At 38.0% G+C, this 20,960-nt stretch overlaps 1 protein-coding gene across 3 annotated transcripts in view; it reads left to right on the forward strand.

The window, feature by feature from the left end:
• Positions 1 to 20,960, forward strand: part of TMEM245 (transmembrane protein 245) — a 94,423-nt gene that overhangs the window by 38,569 nt on the left and 34,894 nt on the right. For all 3 annotated transcript variants that reach the window (XM_059141677.1, XM_059141679.1, XM_059141678.1), the window contains 4 exons: positions 2,342 to 2,446; positions 8,875 to 8,957; positions 11,923 to 12,013; positions 19,684 to 19,782. In XM_059141677.1, coding sequence (XP_058997660.1) covers positions 2,342 to 2,446; positions 8,875 to 8,957; positions 11,923 to 12,013; positions 19,684 to 19,782 — 378 coding nt within the window. The remainder of the gene's footprint in view (positions 1 to 2,341; positions 2,447 to 8,874; positions 8,958 to 11,922; positions 12,014 to 19,683; positions 19,783 to 20,960) is intronic.

Raw genomic sequence — 20,960 nt, forward strand, 5'->3', positions numbered from 1 at the left:
TCTGGGGGTTCTTTTCCTCCATCTAAGTTTTCTGTCCACTTTTGTTATTTCCTCTTTATTGATTTGTCCTTTGTTCTGTGTACCAGTTTCCCCAGCCACACACTTTTTTCTCTTGTTTTGATCTTTAAAACAACAACAGCAACAAGAAAACCTCCCTTTATTCTTTGGTAACTCCTCCTCCATCTCTCTTTCCCACTCTTCTCTCTTTATCTGTCTCCGTTTTTGTCCTGTTTTTTCACTGTAACTTAACCAGAGATAATGGCACTGGATCCCCCTCCCCATCTTTTTAGTTTATATATTGAGCATCTTAAATAGTTCTATTTGTTTTAAATTTTGAATGAAACCTTTAACCCTTACTGTTAGCCCTGAATACAGGTTTTTATCTTATCTCCTTATCTCTTAGTGTGGATTTTTTCTAACCCTTAGGTATATGGCTTCTGATAGGAAAATTCTACCCTGGTTTTGAAACATAAAGTTTGATTTTGTAATATTGATATACATAATGTGTTTGTGAATTCCATGTTTTATATGTTAGAAATACCCCCACTTAAATTTAGATACATTTTCTAAATCATTATTTACATTTTAAAAACATATTTCAGAATAGACATTTTTTAGAAAATTGGCGCTCCCAAGTTATTTTTAGAAATTATAATTTGTGAATACAAATCTGGTCTTAATTCTGAAGTTATTTATGTTTGCCTGTTCAAATATATATTTGAGCTTTTACCATGTGCCACGCACTGTCAGGCTTGGGAACTACAAAGAAGAAGAATAGTAGCTCTTTACTCAGGAAACTGTCTTAAGAACTATTTAAGAGTTGGTTTCTGATTGTGCAACTGGAAAGTTTCAATTGATTTTAGAACGTACATTCAAAATATGACATCTGACCTTCCATATCTTAGAAACTTGATACTATTTTTTTAATCTCTGTATTGTCTTTGATGCTTTGGTGGCATGCACTGAAAATTAACTCTTCTGTTTGAAGCTATAATTGTCCAGATAAAAGATGAACTTTTTATCTTTGAGTTCACTGCAGCGTTGATCTCTTAGTGATAGTATCTTTCATGAAAGATAAGGGGATGCAAGCTTACAGCACGGAATGGAAAATATTTTAGAAGTCCTGTTTTGTTTTTAACCACCATTCTTTGCTCTTGTGTGCTTAACTCACTGGAGGCATAATTCAGATTTAAATTAAGACTAACTTATTCAGCAATGCTGTAGCTTATGCAGGGGTTGAGGAGTGCAATGTGGTGTTTCAGTAGTCATCAGTCTAATTGATTTTATTTTTGAAATGTTACATGGTAGCTTTGCATGGGAGGAATTGTAGAAATCTGTCATAATTATTATATATTCTGAAAACAAAATTTTTTTAAAATGTAAGGTTATGTGTGATTGTGAAAGATGAGAGAAGTTATACTCAAAATATAGCATTTAGGGAGAGCTGTAATTTTATTGATTAAGGAATTGATTAAAGAATTTATTGATTAAGGAATAACCATTATAGTAATGATTATTCTTTATTTACAGTCAATTTGTCCTAGAGCTTATGTTTTAAAAAGAATGGATATTTCAAGTAGAATGTCAGATTTTAAAAAGTATTTTGTTATGAAATATTTCATATATAAAAAGATTTAAAGAACATCAGTGAGTTTGTCCTCCAGCTTGATAAAACATTCCCTGTATAATTAAAGCCCATTTTGTATCCCTTCTAATTGTGCATCTACCTGCTGACCTCACCCCTGCCCCCGCAGGGTTGTATTCTGAAATTGATATTATCGTTACCTTAACCTTAGATTCTTATTATTACTGTTTTTGTAACCTTAGTGGCATCAAAGGGAAAAAATATTTTGAATGTAATTCCTATTTTAATTTGCTCCTATTTTATTTGTATAATTTAGGGAATACCTATTTTGTAAGGCATACTTTTTCTAAAGCTATGTATTTGCTAATTGATAGTAAAATTCCAGGAGATTGAGGTCAGCTAATGTACTATCATTACTTCGTTTAAATATTTTATTTCGTTTTGAATATTTACCAGATTATAAATTACAACTTGAAATGTAAATATGCCATTGTGTGAGAATTCAAACATAAATATGTTCAAATTGACTGCCTTTCTTAGATAGGACAATAATAAACTTTTTATATAACAATAGTAATTAATGCTATTAGTTAATTTTCTGAACTTGCTTACAGCTTTCGCTGCTTTAATCATTATGCCGTAGTTTGATTTGCAATGCTGAATATTCTATTTTGTCTTAATAATATTTGGGTATATATGCATTTTTATTAAGTTATGCTCAGAAGATGAGTAATTCTCTTTTTCCTTTCTATGCAGATGATCATCTGGTTGGAGAAGATGTTAGACAAAATAATAAGCATTTTCATCATATTTTTGTTAGTGATAGGAACTCTTCTATTAGCTCTACTCCTGACTGCAAAGGTAGAGTATGACAGTTACTATTGCCATTAATAAACTCTTGTTGGAATTTTAATATTCAGGGGTGCATGGGTGGCTTAGTTGGTTAGAAATCTGACTCTTGGTATAACCTCAGGTCTTGATCTCAGGGTTATGAGTTCAAGCCCAAAACTGGGCTCCATACTGGGAGTGGAGCCTACTTAAAAAACTGTAGTATGTACAAGAAGCTGGCAGAAGCTGGAAAGCTTTCTTTGCTTATAAATATATATAACAAATTATTTAGATTTTTGCATTATTAGTTTTCCATGAATTTGTCTTCTTTTTTTTTTTATGTGCATTTTTATTTTGTTTTTAGCAAACTCCTCAAAAGTGATCACAGAAGAAATGATCACAGATAGAGAAGAATAAATGGCTTCTTTTAAATGGGAGAACTGTGATCTGGTCTCATGAGTCCTAATCTAGTTAGTTCCTTGTTTACTAGCTCAGAATTTCTTGATTAGCTCCTTCCCTTCTTGTCCCATTGGTCTTTCTTTAATATACCATAGAACCTTTATATCTCAATTTCTAGGTCCTTCTAGCATATACTTCCAGTTTTTTCTTTTCTTAGTTTGGACTGCTGTAATAGAATAGTATACACTGGGAAGCTTAAACAACAAACATTTATCTGTCACAGTTCTGAAGTTGGGGAGTCTCAGATCAAGGTGCCATCACAGTCAAGTTCTTGGTAAAAGGTACTCTGTCTGGTTTAGAAGTGACCGTTTTCTTCTTGTACCCTCACATGGGGGAGAGAAAGGTCACCTCTCTTGTGTCTCTTCTTATAACAACACTGATACCGTAATGAGGGCTTCCATCCTAGTGAACTAATTACTTCCTAAGGCCCTGTCTCTTAACCATCATATTGGAGATTTGGATTTGAACATAAGAATTTTGGGAGGATACAAACATTCAGGTTTTAACACCCTTCTTTGTTTAAAAAAAAAATTTCTCTAAAGTGCAGCTAGAATTTTCTCTATAGTGATGTATCTTCTTGACTTTTAAAATAAATTCTTATTTATCTTAATCTTTATCTGAAGTCCCCTGAATTTGTCATCCTAGGTTTTGATATGTTACTTTCCAGGAAATGTGAAGTTTATGTGAAATCATGGATATGAAAAATTTTCATATAGTGCTGTAGAGATATGTTATCAGTAGATAATCTGATATGCAGAATTTACTGAGGGATTGCATTGTTTCTTGCTATATGAATCTCCACTTGGAAGTCCTGTTCTTAGTTATTTTTAGGCTCACTATGTCCTCAGTCTCAGCTCGTAATAACTTGCTCTCTCCATATCTCTGTTTCAGTTTCTATGTAATTCTTATCTGTTCTCTGGATACTGATCATGTATAGTCACTTATATAAACTGTATAGACTTGTTTAGAGACCTTGTTTTGTTTTTGCTATATTTTGCCTAAACCTGCCATTATACATTCTTACCTTCTATTGTAGTTCTTAGAGAAACCTTATAACACTATGAGCTTCCATTTTTCTTTTTCTTCTCTCCTGCTCTTCCATTTCACTTTCCTTTCTGTGCTTCTTGGCAGAGGGTCTTCTTGACTGCTCTTGTCAATTCTTTTTTTTTTTTTTAAGATTTTATTTATTTATTTGAGAAGGAGAGAGAGAAAGAGCAAGCAAGAACACAAGAACAGGGGGAGGAAGAAGCAGACTCCCTGAAGAGTAGGGAGCCCAACATGCGGCTTGATCCCAGGACCCCAGGATCATAACCTGAGCCCAAAGCAGACACTTAACTGACTGAGCCACCCAGGCTCCCCTGCTCATGTCAATTCTATTCATTTTTCATATCCTTTTTTTTTTTTTTTCTCAACCCATGCTTCAATGAGCTTTTGCTTTCCTGAACTTGGATAACATGTATTACTGAACTACTTTTTTGTGGTCTAGGACTTACACAAACTGAGCTTTTGAAGGAAACTTATTGGTTATCTAGTTTATTCTCCCAGCCAATAATGGGATTCTCTAACACCATGAAAGTATCTCCACTTGAATGTCTAATAGCCATCTCAAATATAACATATCAAAAACTGAATTTCAGCTCTTCCCTTGCTTGTGTGTTCTCCTCCTGAAAGTAAGTATTTTGGCATAAATGACCACTCCATTCTACTTGCTTAGGTGAAAAGCTTCTGAGTCATCCTTGACTACGTTCTTTCCTTTTTGTTATCCACATCCAGTCTGTCAGAATTCCTTTTAGGCTTCATCTTTGGGTAATAACAGGGCAAGGATGTCAGATAATTCCTTCCCACAGAAAGCAAGAGCAAAACAGCATAAAATTATTAAAAATACTGGGAAGCCTGGGTGGCTCAGTCAGTTAAATGTCTGACAACTCAGTTCATGATCCTAGAGTTCTGGGATTGAGCCCTGTGTTGGGCTCCCTGCTGAGCAGGGGGTCTGCTTCTTCCTTTCCCCCTGCCCCTCCCCCTGCTCATGCGCTTTCTGTCTTTCTCTCAAATAAATACAATCTTAAAAAATTATTAAAAGCACTGTATGAGGGCATTGGAAAACCATCAGCAGGAAACTGTTGGAAAACCATCAACAGGAAAAACTGTTACTGAAGCTGGTTAGGCAACAGTCTGAGGAGTATTTCCTCAGGAAAACCTGTTACTGAAGCTGGTAAAACAGGTAGTTTGTGACTTTCGTGTTTGGAGTTTTACTCATTCTGCCTAGCTTGGGCAACAGAAACCTGCAGCTTTTCCTGTGGGAGGTAGGAGACTTGGTTTGGGGCTGGCAAGAGAGCAGCTATAAATTAAAGGGAGAGATTCTGGAAGCAAGAGAACCATGAAAGGCTTAATTATAAGAAGATTAATAAACCATACATCCTAAACTGGTATCTGGGAGACTCCATGGAGCTCTGTGCACTTTGAAAGCTTGGAGAATTTGCAGATTGGTTGTGCCTTTGATTGCATTTCTCAACTCACACATCTTAGGCTACAGATCATGAAGATTCCTATTGTGAGCATGATTTTTGCCAAAATCATTTGCTGACTACTAAACTATGCAGGCTCAGGGGAAGGCTTTAGGCTTTAAAAAATAATAATAAAATAAAAAACACTGAGCAGAAACATCAGTGACAGGGAAGGCAGATTTGCAGCTTCACTACAGAAAGTTAATCGCTTACTGAAACAAGCAGCAGTTCTCAGAAGAACAAAACAAAATCCAGAGTTGCTACAACACATTTTTTTAAAAAATTTTTTTAACCAGAAATTACTAGACATAAAAGAAACAGGTAAGTGTGACTTGGAGGGGAGAAAAAGCAGTCAAAGAAATGGATACTTAAGTAGTGCTGATGTTGGATTTAGCAGCTATTATAAATATGTTAAAAAACTAAAGGAAAGTATGCTAATAATGTATAAATAAATGCAGATGCTCAACAGAGAAATGGAGACTATAAAACGGAACTAACTAGAAATCCTAGAGCTGAAAAGAGCAATAACAGGAAAAATTTACTAGATAGGCTTAACAGCAGATTTGGTATCTGGGGAGGGGAAAAGAATGAATTTGAAGAAAGATCAATAGAAGGTTTCCAATCTTACGAACAAAATATTTTTAAGATAGTGGATGAGGAGAGACTCAAAGATTTGTAAGATGATAGCAAAGATTCTAACAGATATGTAATTGGCCTTCCAGAAAGTGAAAGGAGAAAGAGAAGAGTGGAAAAAAAATATTTGAAGAAATAATGGTCAAAAACTTGTCAAGTTTTGTGAAGAGCAATAAAATAGCCAAGAAGCTCAACAAATGCTGAGTGGAATAAATACATATAAAACAAAACCTAGACACCCATCATAGTTCAACTACTGGAGGCCAAAAAGATAAAAAAAAAAATCTTGAAGGAAGCAAGAGAAAAATTACACATCATATGCAGGAGAATAATAAAACAAGTAATAACTGACTTCTCATAATAAACAGTGAACACCACATGACATTGGAATGACATATTTAGCCTTAGGAAGAAAACAACTAGTCAGCCAAGAATTTTATATTTACTGAAACTATTTTTTTTAAAGATTTTATTTATTTATTAGAGCATGCAAACATGAGAGTGAGAGAACAGGGAGCCTGAGGTGGGACTTGATCCCAAGACGCTGGGTTCATGACCTGAGCGGAAGGCAGACACTTAACTGACTGAGCCATCCAGGCGTTCCTCTGAAACTATTTTTTGAAAGTAAAAGCAAAATAAAAGTATTTCTAGATAACCAAAACTAAGAATTAGTTAATAGCAGACCCAGAGTATAAGGAATGCTAAAGGAATTCCTTCAGACTGAACAGAAATGACTCCAGAAATAACTTATATCCAAAGGGAAGAATGAAAAGCACTTGGTAAACATGTGGATATATATAAAAATTACATTCCTCCCCCCTTGTCAGTTTATTTAAACAACAGGACTATTTAAAGAAGAGTAAAAAAGTAAAAAACACTGTATTGCAGAGTTCATAATACACATACATGAACTATATGTGTAACCATAGCACAAAAAGACGACTTGGAAACAGAATTCTACTGGTATGAAGTTCTTATATTTAATTGGAAGTAAGTCAGTATAACTTGAGGTGGTTTATGATAAAGATGTGGTTGGCTTGAGATGAATAGCAACCATTAAATTTTAGAGAAACTAAAATGCTATACTAAAAATAGAATTGCTTTACACAGAAGGCAGTGAAAGAATAAGAATAGGGATGAAACAGAAAGCAGATAGGAAAATGGCAGACCTAAATCCAGTCATGTCAGTGGATATATTAAATATGAAGTAATTAAATAATCAAATGGCAGAGATTTTCAGTCTGGATATAAAGTAGCAAGTTCTATGGTATCTATAAGTGGTTTACCCTTGAAATTCAATCCATAAAAAGACTGATAATGAAAGGATGAAAAAAAAGATACACCACGCAAACTGTATAAACATAAGAGTTATATATTATATTAATATCAGATAATGTACCTAAATATTACTGAAGACCAATAAGAAATGAGGTCTTTCCATAATGATGGGGTAATACTGCAGTAGGATATACCGATTTTAAGTGTGTATGTTCTTAACAATAGAGCTCTAAAATACATGAAGCAAAATATTCAGAATTAAAAGGAGAAATAGACAAATCAGTGATTTTAGTTAGGGATTCAGTAATACTCCTCTTGCAGTAATTGAGAGAATAAGTAGATGCAAATTAGTAAGAATATAAAAATCTTGAAATATCAGCCAATGTGAAGTAACAACAGCAGAATCATGTTCTTTCGAGTAAACATGGAATAGCTAGACAAACCATATGCTCAATATGCCTCATTTAAAAATAGTAAATATAGGGCCACCTGGGTGGCTCAGTCCATTAAGTGGCTGTCTTCAGCCCAGGTCATGATCTCGGGAAGTAAGGCCCAAATCGGCTCCCTGCTCTGTGGGAAGTTGCCTGCTCCATCTGTCCCTTCCCCTGCTCATTCTCTCTTTCTCCAATAAACTTTTTTTTTTTTTTTTAAAGATTTTATTTATTTATTTGACAGACAGAGTAGGCAGAGAGGCAGGCAGAGAGAGGAGGAAGCAAGCTTCCTGCCGAGGAGAGAGTCTGATGCGGGGCTTGTTCCCAGGACCCTGAGATCATGACCCAAGCCAAAAGCAGAGGTTTTAACCCACTGAGTCACCCAGGTGCCCCTCCAATAAATCTTTTTAAAAATAGTAAAATATAGAGCATGTTCTCTGGCACTAGCTTGTTTCTTTTTATCCTTCTCTCTGTCTCTGTTTTTAATTTAGAAAGGGGGAGAGTAGGAAGGGCAGAGGGTGAGAAAGAATCTCAAGCAGACTCCACGCTGAGTGGGGATCCCGACACAGGGCTTGACCTCCCAACCCTAAGATCATGACCTGAGCCAAAATCAAGAGTCTGTCACTTAACTGACTGAGCCACCCAGGTACCTCTGTCCTCCTCATTTTGTTTGTTATTTAGCAAGGTAAATTCTGAGATGCAGTTTCAGCTGGTTTTTTGTTTTGTTTTGTTTTATTTTACTCTGAAACTTTACTAAATTCTTTGTTTGATGTCTCACACTGCGTCATAATTGTATAAGCTCATGCAGTGTTGATAAAGCTTATGTATACTGTAGACACATAATGTGTGTGAACTGAATATATTTACCTATTTGTCTTGTGTATGGGTATAAATATTTGAATGTATCTTTTTATGCAATTTTTCCTGAAGTTGTTAAGCTTGAAATCAGAGAGCTAGTGTGTACTTTTTATTTTCCATAATGAGGGTCATAGGACATTATGTATAACAGCTGTTCCGTACAAGTTTCTAAATTAATTGGAACTAAGTGTATAATTATTTGACTCAAAATCATTGTTCCAATAACAGTGTAGAAAAATAAATGTTAAATTGGGCTTATTTTTTATTGAGATTCTTTTCTCTCCTATCCGTAACACAGGTGCATCAAGAGAGTGTACACATGATTGAAGTCACAAGCAATTTAATTAATGAGACTCTAGCAAATCACCCTGAGTGGGCAAAGTAAGAATGTTATTTTGGCAAAAATAGAAATGGATGCCCTAGGTTTAGTATCTGTTTTCACAAAATGATCTTCATTGATGCAGCTAATTGGGAAGAGAGATTTGATGAATGTTGACATTTTTGCATAACAATGTCATGTTTTGGGGGATGGTGGGAGAGAGATGTACATAAGATTTTGGGAACAGTTTATGGTCAATGCCTTTATATTTGAAATGAGATTTACAGTTTATAATATGTTTATGATTTGCAAAGCACTTTCACCTACCGTGTGTCCTGTGTTCCTCACAGTGACTGAGGTAATTGGAGAGACTGTCCCCATTTCATACACAGGAAATCAGGATCAAAAGTTAAGCAAATTGAGATAATCCCCCAGTGGCAGAGTTAACAGTGCTTCCACCTTGTATCTTTTTTTTTTTTTTTTTTAAGATTTATTTATTTTAGAGAAAGAGCTGCGCTAGAAGAGGGGTAGAGGGAGATAGGGAGGGAGAGAATCCCAAGCAGATTAGCAGCTGAGTGTGGAGCCCAATGCGGGGCTTGATTTCACTACCCTGAAATCATGACCTGAGCTGAAACCGAGTCAAATGCTTAACGGACTGAGTCATCCGAGGGCTCTCACATTGTATCATTTTGGAGGCAAGGTTGGCAATCTATGGCTCAGGGTGAAATCCAGCCACCTGTTTCTGTAAAGTTTTTTTTTTGTTGTTTTGTTTTATTTTTGTTGTTGTTGTTTTTTTTTTTTTAAAGATTTTACTTATTTATTGGTTAGAGAGAGGGAGAGCACAAGCAGGGGTAATGGCAGGCAGAGGGAGAAGCAGGCTTCCCACTGAGCAAGGAACCAATACAGGACTCCATCCCAGGACCCCAGGATCATGACCTGAGCTGAAGACAGACACTTAACTGGCTGAGCCACCCAGGCGTCTCTGTAATTTATCAGGCCTAGTAGGCACTTGTTAGTCATTAAAGATCTATTCAAATACTAATGTGAATTCTCATACTTTAACACTCGAGGTTATAATTTTCCCCATAAAATGTCATACCAGATAATTGAAAATATTCAGCAGTTCCTTCAAAGCACTGATGAACTAGAATAATTTAAAAGCTACTTAATTTTTTCCCAAATCCCACCTCTATTTAAAGATCTCAATTTCCTGTTCATATCTTCATACTTAGATTATTACATTTGTAATCATCTCTAAAGTTTTGTCTTAACTTGCTGAGAAATATTTGAGAATTTGCCATATGTTTCAGAAATACTTTATTTGGAGTATAGGAAGAACTGGTTAATATTAAAGATTGAAACCTTACCAATTTGAAGTTGCACTTTCTAATGTATCCAGAATGTCTGGAGGATGTTGTTTATCGAGGGGACATGCTTCTGGAAAAGATACAAAGCGCACTTGCTGATATTGCGCAGTCACAACTGAAGACAAGGAGTGGTACCCATAATCAGTCTCTTCCAGACTCCTAGAATCAGTATATACCAAGTTGTTAAGCTTGAAATCAGAGCTATTTCAGTGCCATTAAGAATTCTGCATCAAACTTAGATGTAAGCCTTACCAACAGTTACAGAAACATTAAGCACTATGACATGTTACCTTTTTAGCTATTTTTAAATAGTCTTCTATTTTCACTCTTGATAAGTAAGCCTCTAAAACTACGATTGAACCAGCTTTAAACCATCATAATACCATCATTTTTTATTATTGAAATGAAATTATTGAGGTAGATATTGCATTAATGGTTATAATTAAACAGATGTGCTTTAAAATTCTTAAAAAAATGTCTTTTTCTTTGGTTGAAAACAAGTACTTTCCTAGGTATCATTACATTTTGTTAGTGGCAGTTGGCTTTCTCTTTAGGACCATCTTTCTCTCTCTCTTACACAAATACACACGCAAGCTAGCTATCACTTCCAATTTACTATATAAAGTACTACAAGGATATAAAACCGCTGTAAGTCGAGAACGTTGTGTATTTGACTTGACTCTTTCCCATAAGCCAGCTTTGTAGTGTGTGTCATAGTTAGGCCTCAGGAAAGTTTTTAGTTACTGCTTGCCTTGGCCTTTGGGTATCACTCGTGGATAGTTGAAATCAGGACTATTCAGTTTGTGAATGTCAACATCTGTAGTGTACAACCCTCTGAGGTACAATTTAAAGAATGTATGAGGGGTGCTTGGATGGCTCAGTTGGCTAAGGGTCTGCCTTTGGCTCAGGTCATGATCTCGGGATCCTGGGATCAAGTCCTGTGTCAGGACTCCCTACTCAGCATGGAGTCTGCTTCTCCCTCTCCCTCTGCCCTTCCCCCTTCTTGTGTGAGTGCTTTCTCTCTTTATCTCAAATAAATAAATAAGATCTTAATAAAGAATACATGAAGATATTTCTCCTTCGGAAAGCACTAGGCATATGAAACGTGTTATTGATTAAGGCAGATGATACAGCCTGCTTAACAGGATAGTGGGAAGGCCGTCTCTCATGGCATGAAGAGAAGTTTTTTCTTTCTCAGTTTTTTACTCAGTTCTTAGATCAACGTGTATGAGAATCACTTTCAGAGCTCATTAGAGTCCTGGTTGCTGGGCCCCAGCCCTGTTTCTTTTTCAGTAGGTCTGGACCTGGGCCCAAGAGTTTGCATGTCTAACACATTTCCGAGCGGTTCTGATGCTGGAATAAGGCTGGTGCTGAATAAGGCAGATGATCCAGGATGTGTATGGGCAGAGAAACCAGGCAGAGCAGAATGAAAGGGAGGTTGTGGGGAAAGTGGGTCTAAAAGCTAAGGAGAGCTTGAACAGTCTCTCAATTGGTAGAATTAAGTGTTAGTCAAGGATTCCTGAATGGGATTCATTTGTATCCTTGTGTGATGACTGATTAGTAATTTGTCAGTTACTGATTGTTTAAATACATGGACTATTGACATAGTCCACTAAAAATGTATTAGTTTTAATTTTTTCTTTCTTTTATTTTAAATTAGTTGGCTTCCTGAGGCGCAAGTAGTCCAAAGAGCCCTCAATTCTGCAGCTAACAATGTGTACCAGTATGGAAGAGAATGGATAACACACAAGGTAAGAGAAGAGCCTCTCTCTGCAAGGTCTTCATTGGTAGGGGCCTCCCTTTGATGAAGTGTAAATGGAGATTCTCTTTAGAACAATTTCTGTTTTTGAAATATGCTTAAATCTACAGGTCAACAAGAAACATACAATGAAAGTAAACTTTCTGGAAGATTGTATTTAACGGTGCTAGTAGCCTGAACAGAGAGGTTGGTCCTTTGCTTCTTGCTCAAGGTAGATACTCATTATTTGTGCTCTAGGACAGAATGATCATTAAGATTGGGTGGTCAAATAAGACTTTGTGGAGAAAGAAATGGTTGTTAGCAAATATTAAATATTACTATCTGCTGGTGACTGTCGTTGGCAGTTTCCAGTTTGTTTCATTTAATCTTTCTAAGAAATTTGCAGTAGTCTAAATTGTTTGGCCCATTTTGCAGAAGAAGAAACAGGCTTAGCAAGGCTTAGCTTAGCAAGGCTAAGTAAATTTCCAGTGGTCATGTAGTGAATGGCAGAGCTTGGTTTCAAATTGAAGACTGCTTGTAAATCCCTTGGTTGTTTCTGCTGTAGCCGCTGGAAGAGCACCACTGGAACTGGGCTAGGTGCTTTGCTGTGGCACTTGAGATAAACCATGAAGGACTGAATGATAGGTTTTCAATAGGAGTGTTCATGTGAGCCAAGATATGGAGGTGGAAGTGTGCTTGAGGAGATTAGCTTGTCTGAAGCTTTGTGGAAGGAAATGAAGGATAGAGGATAAGGCACAATTACTGCAGGTAAGGGTCCGTTTCTGTGATACAAATGTGGGATTACCCTCCCCCCACAATATTACCTATGGGAAAGAAGGTAATTTGGAATTTTAGTATATTGAAGTAGTTAGGAACATCTACGGATTAACAACATTTGTTGCAGTGAGATGTATGTTCAGGAAAAAAGTATTGGTATATGATTCCTTGTTTAAAATTCAATAACAGGGGTGCCTGGGTGGCTCAGTGGGTTAAGCTTATGCCTTCGGCTCAGGTCGTCATCTCAGGGTCCTGGGATCAAGACCCGCATTGGGCTCTCTGCTCAGAGAGGAGGCTGCTTCCCTCCCTCTCTCTGCCTACTTGTGATCTCCCTCTCTGTGTCAAATAAAATTTAATAACAAAAGTCTCAAAAAGAAAGTTATCTTAAAAATTACAGTGTATACATGTGTATAGTAATCTAACCTAAGAATGGAATTGTGGTTGAGTAAAAAGTTAAAAGAAAGATCTGTGTAACTGATTTTCTTGAGTCCATGGCAGGTGACCTAATCGAATGCCACATGGAAGTCTTTAAAAGATAAGTTTATGGGTATAGCTCTCCTAACTATCATAGAAGATCCAGTCAGCCATTGCAAAAGCATTTTAGACTTCTAGAACCGTATTGGCTGACTTACTCTGCTGAAAGCAGAACATTTAGTTTTTTTGGTTTTTCTATTTGAGTTCTGGAATTCTTAACCTATTTGGGAAGAGCTGGAGAAATGTGTCTAAGATTTTATAGAAATAACTTTCAGATTACTTAGAAGTTATGTTTGAAACCTTTTACCCAAGCCTTGAAAGGAAAGACAGTTGAAGAGAGATGGGTCTTGCTAACAAAGGTTGTAACATATTCATCATCCTGATTTGGAAGGCAGGGGGATAATATCTAAAACCAATCATTGACTATCCATTGACTGATGAATGGATAAGCAAAATGAGGTATATCTAAATGGTGGAGTATTATTTGGCCATAAAAGGGAAGGAAGCACTGATACATTCTACCATGTGGATGAACCTTGAAAACGTTATGCTGAGCAAAAGAAGCAGTCAAAGTAGATATGTATGATTCCATTTATATGAAATGTCCAGAAGAGGTATATCTACAGAAAAAGAGAATAGAGTAATGGTTTCCAAGGGTAGGGGAGATTTAGTGAAATTAGGGAGTGATTGCTAAGGAGTATGGAGGTTCTTTTTGGGGTAATGAAAATGTTCCAAAATAGGTATTGGTGATGGTCACATAGCTCTGAATATACTACAAGAAACTATTGAATTGTACACAGAAGTGGGTGAATTATAAGGTGTGTGAATGATCTCAATAAAGTTGTTTTTTAAAAAGAACCATTGAGGCTCCTGGGTGGCTCAGTTGGTTAAGGGTCTGCCTTCGGCTCAGGTCATGATCCCAGGGTCCTAGGATCAAGTCCCACAATGGGCTCCCTGCTCAGCTGGGAGCCTGCTTCTCCCTCTACATGCCGCTCTTCCTGCTTGTGCTCGCACCCTCTCCTTCTCCCTCTCTGTCAAATAAATAAATAAAATCTTAAAAAAGAAAAAACCCTAAAAACCATTGAAATTGTAGAAGTTGAAATGTTATACTAAGATTCCTTTATTTATTTTAGAATTTTAGAGAGAGCAAGCTCAGAGTGGGGAGGGGGAAGGGAAAAGGGACGGAGAGTGACAGAGGGAAAAGGCGAGGGGGAGAGAGAGAATCCCACCCAGGCTTCTTGCTGGAGTGGGGAGCCCAGTGTGGGGCTTGAGCCCACAACCCTGAGATCATTACTGGAGCCAAGATCAAGAATTGGATGCTTGGGACGCCTGGGTGGCTTAGTGGCTTAAAGCCTCTGCCTTCGGCTCGGGTCATGGTCCCGGGGTCCTGGGATCGAGTCCCGTGTCGGGCTCTCTGCTCAGCAGGGGCCCTGCTTCCCTTCCTTCTCTCTCTGCCTGCCTCTCTGCCTACTGTGATCTCTCTCTGTCAAATAAATAAATAAATAAAAATCTTAAAAAAAAAAAAAAAAGAATTGGATGCTTAACCTACTGAGCCACCCAGGTACCTCTGTAGGGCTTGATTTTCTAATAAGCTCAGATCTCAACCAACTAACAATCATGAGAGAATTGGGTCCCAAGAGCTAAAGTATAAAAAGGGATAAAGCTAGAATAAGAGGTCATACTCAGAAAAGGTAGAGTTTTTTAGGGTATGTGTAGGTATGAACAGAGAAGTTTCTGTCTACCTGCCCCAGTCTGCCTTTTCAGCCTTATCTCTTATATCCTCCATGCCTTATAGTACCCAGATTTGCTACTTTGCTCTTACTCAAATCTAGTTTACTTTCTTCATTGGACATCCTTGCTTGAGCTAACCTTTCTGCTTAATAATGTTCTTTCCAAAATTTATACCTAGAGGTGCTGCCCTGAGACAGTAGGAAAATTAGTCCTGAATGGGTTTTCACTGTCCCTTCTCCCATGCCTAGAATGAAGGAAGTGACAGCCAATCCACAAATGTGCCAGGCACTGTTCTAAGTTCTGGGGAAAAGCAGTAGACCAGAAAGAGTTGCCACCCTCCTGGAACTTATTCTGAGAGGAGGAGGAGACAGACATGAAACATGTCAAGAAGTAACCATATTTGTTCTAGAAGTGTTGTGACCAGGTAATGTAAAGTGACTCAGAGCAATGCCTTAGCTAGAATGCCAGAGAATGTCTCTGAGAAGGTAATGCTTTCACCAAGACTGGGAAAGGAATGTTTCAAGTTGAGGGCATAGAAAATTCCAAGGCTCTGAGGTAGCATCAGTCTTGGTTGAAGGAAAGAAAGAAGGCCAACGTGGCTGGAATGGGGGTTGTAGTGACAGGATGAGCCATAGGGGGATGATAAGAAGTTGGGATTTTATTTTAGCTACAAAGATATATATGGATTTAAAGCAGAAAGGGACATGACCTGATTTAGGATATTGAAAGCTCATTCTGGCCTCTTTATTGGGAGTGATGGGCAGGAATGGAGAAGGCAGGGGTCTGGCTAAAAGAATATTATTCCAGTAGTCCAGGGGAGATGTTGATGACTTGGACTAGGATGGTAGAGGTGGGAAATGAGAGAAGTGGTCACATTGGTATATACTTTTGAGGTGGATCTGACAGAAATTATTCATGGATTGGATACGGAGTGAAAAGGAAGGAAGTTTTTGGTTAGCCCACCTGGAAGGGTAACCACTGTGCCACTGTGCCACTTCCCGAGGTGGTGGGGGTGGGACCGGGGAGAGGCAGGATTACAGAGAAATGGAGCTGTAGTTCTGTTTGGGGTGTGTTAAGTTAGAGAACCCTAGCAGATATCTAAGTCAAAGCATCAGAAAAGGCCACTGAATGTACATAGATGGGGCTCCGGGGAGATGGTCTGGGCTGTAGGTGGAAGTTCGAATGTTGTCAGATAGTATCTGTCACTCTACCCAGCAGGAGAGATGAGCTGTGTTCGTTTGGTAGGGCTGCCATAACAAAGTACCACAGGCTGGGTGCTCAGACAACAGAAATTTACTGTCTTATGGTTCTACAGTCTGGAAGTCCAAGATCAAGCAAGGTGTTGTGGGATTGATTTCTTTTGAGGCATCTCTCCTCAGCTAATGACTGTGTCTTTTTCACATGGTCTTCTGTCTGTGTGTGTCTGTCTCCTAATCTCTTTTTATAAGGACACCAGTCATACTGGATTATGTCCCACCCTGATGGCCTCCTTTTAACTTAGTTACTTCTTTAAAGACCTTGTCTCCAAGTACAGTTACATTCTGAGGCACTGGGGGGTCAGGATCTCAATGTAAGAATTTAGGAGGGACACAGTTGATACTATAACATGGCCAAAGGAGACAGACAGAAGAGGACCAAAGATAGATTTCTGGAGCACTTATGCTTTTGAAGGTCCCAGAAGCAAGCCAACAGAGAAGATTGAGGAGGAGTAGCCTGTGGGAGGAACCACCCGTGTCTGTCGTAGAGGCTGAGAGAAGATACTTCAAGAAAGACTTGGTCAGGTGTGGCAAATGCTGTCAAGGTTCCAAGCAAGATGAGAACAGAGAATTGCCCATTGATTCCCCATCCCCATGTTATAGAGGAGGTTATTCGCCATAAGTGAGCACAGCTCTCAGATGGCATCCTGCCTACTCCTAGTTAGTGCTTCATCGTCTTCCATATGCAAAGAGCATCTCCTACACCACTAATAATATCTGTGCTCTGGTGAGTCCTCTGATAGCAGTGCTGTTGCCATCAGGCCCCATGCTCTCTCGCCTTGTCTTCCTTATGGCTTGTGCTATATACTGTAACATTAAAACAAGATGGTGTTCTAGGTCTGTGATGTTCTGCTGTGGTTGGCAGCACCACAAGTTTCAAATGATGCTGAATCCTGCCTTCAAAGTCGTGGTGTTGTAGAGTTACTCACTGTCGTGCTGTGATAAAGGGGATCTGAGTTTGAGCTAGTGCTTTATTTCAGCGAAGGCCACTGTGCCAGCGCCTAGACTAGGGGCTTTTCTGGTTCAAGAAGGATCTCAGGGGACGCCTGGGTGGCTCAGTTGGTTAAGCAGCTGCCTTCGGCTCAGGTCATGATCCTGGCGTCCTGGGATCGAGTCCCACATCGGGCTCCTTGCTCGGCAGGGAGCCTGCTTCTCCCTCTGCCTGCCATTCTGTCTGCCTGTGCTTGCTCTCTCCCCTTCTCTCTCTCTGATAAATAAATAAAATCTTAAAAAAAAAAAAAAAAAAAAAAAAAAGAAGGATCTCAGAAACTGAGCAGACAATGGCAGAAAGAGTTGGTAGTAGGAGGTCTGTGAGTATCTGACTGTCATGCTACTTAAAAGACAACTTTCAAGTAATTAAAGGAAATTAGACTGGGGTAATTGTGACTTATATTTTGGGCGGTGTGCTGTGTTAGGTGTTCTTTGTTCATAGGTTTTAGATACTGTAGTTGAAAGAGTATTAGAGTTTTAAATCCTGCCTCTGCCAGTTAGCTGCCTAACCTTGGGCCTGTCATGGGTCCTTTCTAAATTTGCTAACTCATCTTGAAAGAACAAAGGTGATAAAAACTTTTTTCTTCCTAACTCTTGGGGGTTTTGTAAAGATCACATAGTGTAAGGGAAAGTCATTTGTAAATTGTAAAATGCTATGCAAAGGTAAATGGTTTTTATTATATTCACTCATTTGTGTTTGGTTTTTGAATAAGTAAAATATAAAGGAAAACCTTGGGCAGATATTTTTGCATCCAATATGTCTAAAAACTGGTTCAGATATCTGTAAGGACAGTGTCAAGAGAGCAAAAGGTGTGGATAGGACACACAAAAGAAAATACACATTGAAAACCAACATGGAGGAATGGTCACTCTTGTAGCTGAAGAAGAAAAGTAAAAATAATTGGCTCTAGTTTTACACCAATTAAATTACCTAATAGCTTATCTGTCCATAAGGCTTTGGAAGAATTGGTTTATTCATACGATATTGGAAAATATTAACTGGTACAATCCCTATAGAAGACTGTTCAGCAATGCATAGTAGGAGCCTTTAGTAAAGTGCCTCTTTCCTCTGATTCTTGAACATTTATCTTACTATTAGTAATAAGAAAAAAATTGTGTGCAAGGATGTTCAATGCAGTGATACTTGTGACATTAAAAATTGGAAATCATCTCTGTATTCCTTTATCGGGTAAAATAATACCCAAACTTAATGAACTAGGGTGCCTGGCTCGCTTATTTGGTAGAGCGTGCGACTCTTGATCTTGGGATTGGGAGTTGAAACCCCCAAGTTGGGTGTAGAGATTACTTAAAAATAAAAAATCTTAAAAAAAAGAAAAACTTATGAACTAAAATGGAACCATTAAAAATGAAGATGAAGGTTAGTGATGAAGAATTCTAAATTATATCTATAAATGGGCAGAAAGTTGCAGAAGATATGGAAAAGTAGAAACAGTTATGCTAAGAAAGTGAGACTACAAATTAGTATTTATCTTTTAAAAAATGCCTTTGAGGCACCTGGTTGGCTCCAGTTGTGATCTCAGGGTCATGGGACTGAGCCCCTGTGAGTCACTGCATGGGGCATGGAACCTGCTTAAAATTCTCTCTCCCTTTCTTTCTCACTCTCTCTCTCTTAAATAAATAAATAAATTTTTTACTGTTATGTTGTGGTTTTAATAACAAAACATGGGGTTTTATAATGAATAATTGTCCTCAAAGTTATCTTGTCTCACTGTACTTGATTCCCAGAAACACCACCAGTCTAATTAGTCATAACTCTGAGACCTGATGTCTCTCAGCAAACTATAGGAAATATTTGTGTTTATAGCTATGGTCCTAAAATTTTACTTAAAGTTCTGTGGTAATTTTTTTTTTTAAAGATTTTATTTATTTATTTGACAGAGAGAGATTACAAGTAGGCAGAGAGGGAGTCAGGGGGCAGGGGCAGAAAGCAGGCTCCCTGCTGAGCAGAGAGCCCGATGTGGGGCTCGATCCCAGGACCCTGAGATCATGACTTGAGACGAAGGCAGAGACTTAACCCACTGAGCCACCCAGGCACTCCTAGTTCTGTGGTAATTCTTACACTGGTGCTAAATGTAACATGAGCTTTCTGTGTAATAGATGAACATTTGAGCCACATCCAACAGACTTTTCTCTGAGCAGATAAGACTTGCTAAGTCAGTGATCATGGCTTCATATGTACCGTTCTCTAACAACCTGAAGTAACCCCCTCAGATACCCAAAAATAGAGAGAAGCAAAAAGGCAAGAAAGGCAAGGAAATTCGCTAGGAATATTGAAGAGTAGAGTTTAAGAAAAGATCATAAGGTGACTAGAGGCCATTAAATACTCTGGAACATTTTAGTTTGATTTGGAACAAATGTAAAGACCTAGCATGAATTAATTTTACTGGATTTTTGTCTGAAATATTAAATCAGATCATATCTGTATCTCTTCCAGCTTCATAAAATTCTGGGAGATAAGGTGAACAATACTGCTGTAATTGAAAAGCAAGTACTAGAACTTTGGGACAGATTGTATCATTCTTGGTTTGTAAAGGTAAGTTATTTTATTAGAGGATTTCAGTCGCAAACTATAAAGTCCTTTTATTTTACAGACTCATTGACTAGATAGATGTTAATTAGGTAGATATTAACATTAGGATGTTATTTATTGAAATTCTTAAGTTAAAGTTCCCAAACTTCAGGTCACTGAAAGTCCCCTTGAATTGATGGTTTATTGGCATGCAGAGCCCAGCAGTCCCTGTGACATCGTGTTTTTCATCCTGTGTTCATTATCATCAACAGCATCTTATCTCATTGTGTAGAACTGCAACGTGTAAACCATGTATATAATGTTAATTTTTCTAATGGCCACTTAAAACATGAAAAGTAAACAGGTGAAATTAATTTTAGTATTTCACTTACCCCAGCATACCCCCAATATATTATCATTTCAGTATGCAAACAAGTAGAAAAAAATCTTAATGAGATATTTTATATCCTTTTTTTTTTCTTACAAGCCTTGGAAACTTGGTGTATGTTTTATACTAATGCCGTTTTTGGACTCTCCAGTTTTTGGACTAGTTCCATTTTAAGTGCTAATAGCCACATGTGATTAGTGGCTACTGGTTGAGATAGTACAGGTCTAGACTTTTTTTTTCCTTAAAGGAGGTACATAGAATAGATCTGAAAGTTTGGAGAACTCGATTTTTAATCACCTTTACCTGTTACTTGTGCTGATATACCCTTACTTCAGAAATTATGATGGAAAATAATACCATTTTCCACTAAACATAAAAATGCTGGTTTTGAGAGCAGCTGGTTGTGTGGGGTCATGCCGTACACGGGGTTGGCAGGGCCTGTGGGCCTCCAGGAGCAGGGCTGTGGGAGATGACTGTCCAGTGGGGAAGGAGGTAGAGAACCAGACAAGTTGGTGGTCAGTTTTCACAGGGTTGGCAGTAAGGAGAGGAGCATGTATAGATCAACTTCTTCACTTGGGGTGGAAGGGAGGAAAGCTCAATTTCAAATTTTTTTTTTTTTTTTTAAGATTTTATTTATTTATTTGACAGAGAGAAATCACAAGTAGTCGGAGAGGCAGGCAGAGAGAGAGAGAGGGAAGCAGGCTCCCTGCTGAACAGAGAGCCCGATGCGGGACTCGATCCCAGGACCCTGAGATCATGACCTGAGCCAAAGGCAGCGGCTTAACCCACTGAGCCACCCAGGCGCCCTCAATTT

Source organism: Mustela lutreola, chromosome 12 (assembly GCF_030435805.1).
Source record: "Mustela lutreola isolate mMusLut2 chromosome 12, mMusLut2.pri, whole genome shotgun sequence".
NCBI lineage: Eukaryota > Metazoa > Chordata > Mammalia > Carnivora > Mustelidae > Mustela > Mustela lutreola.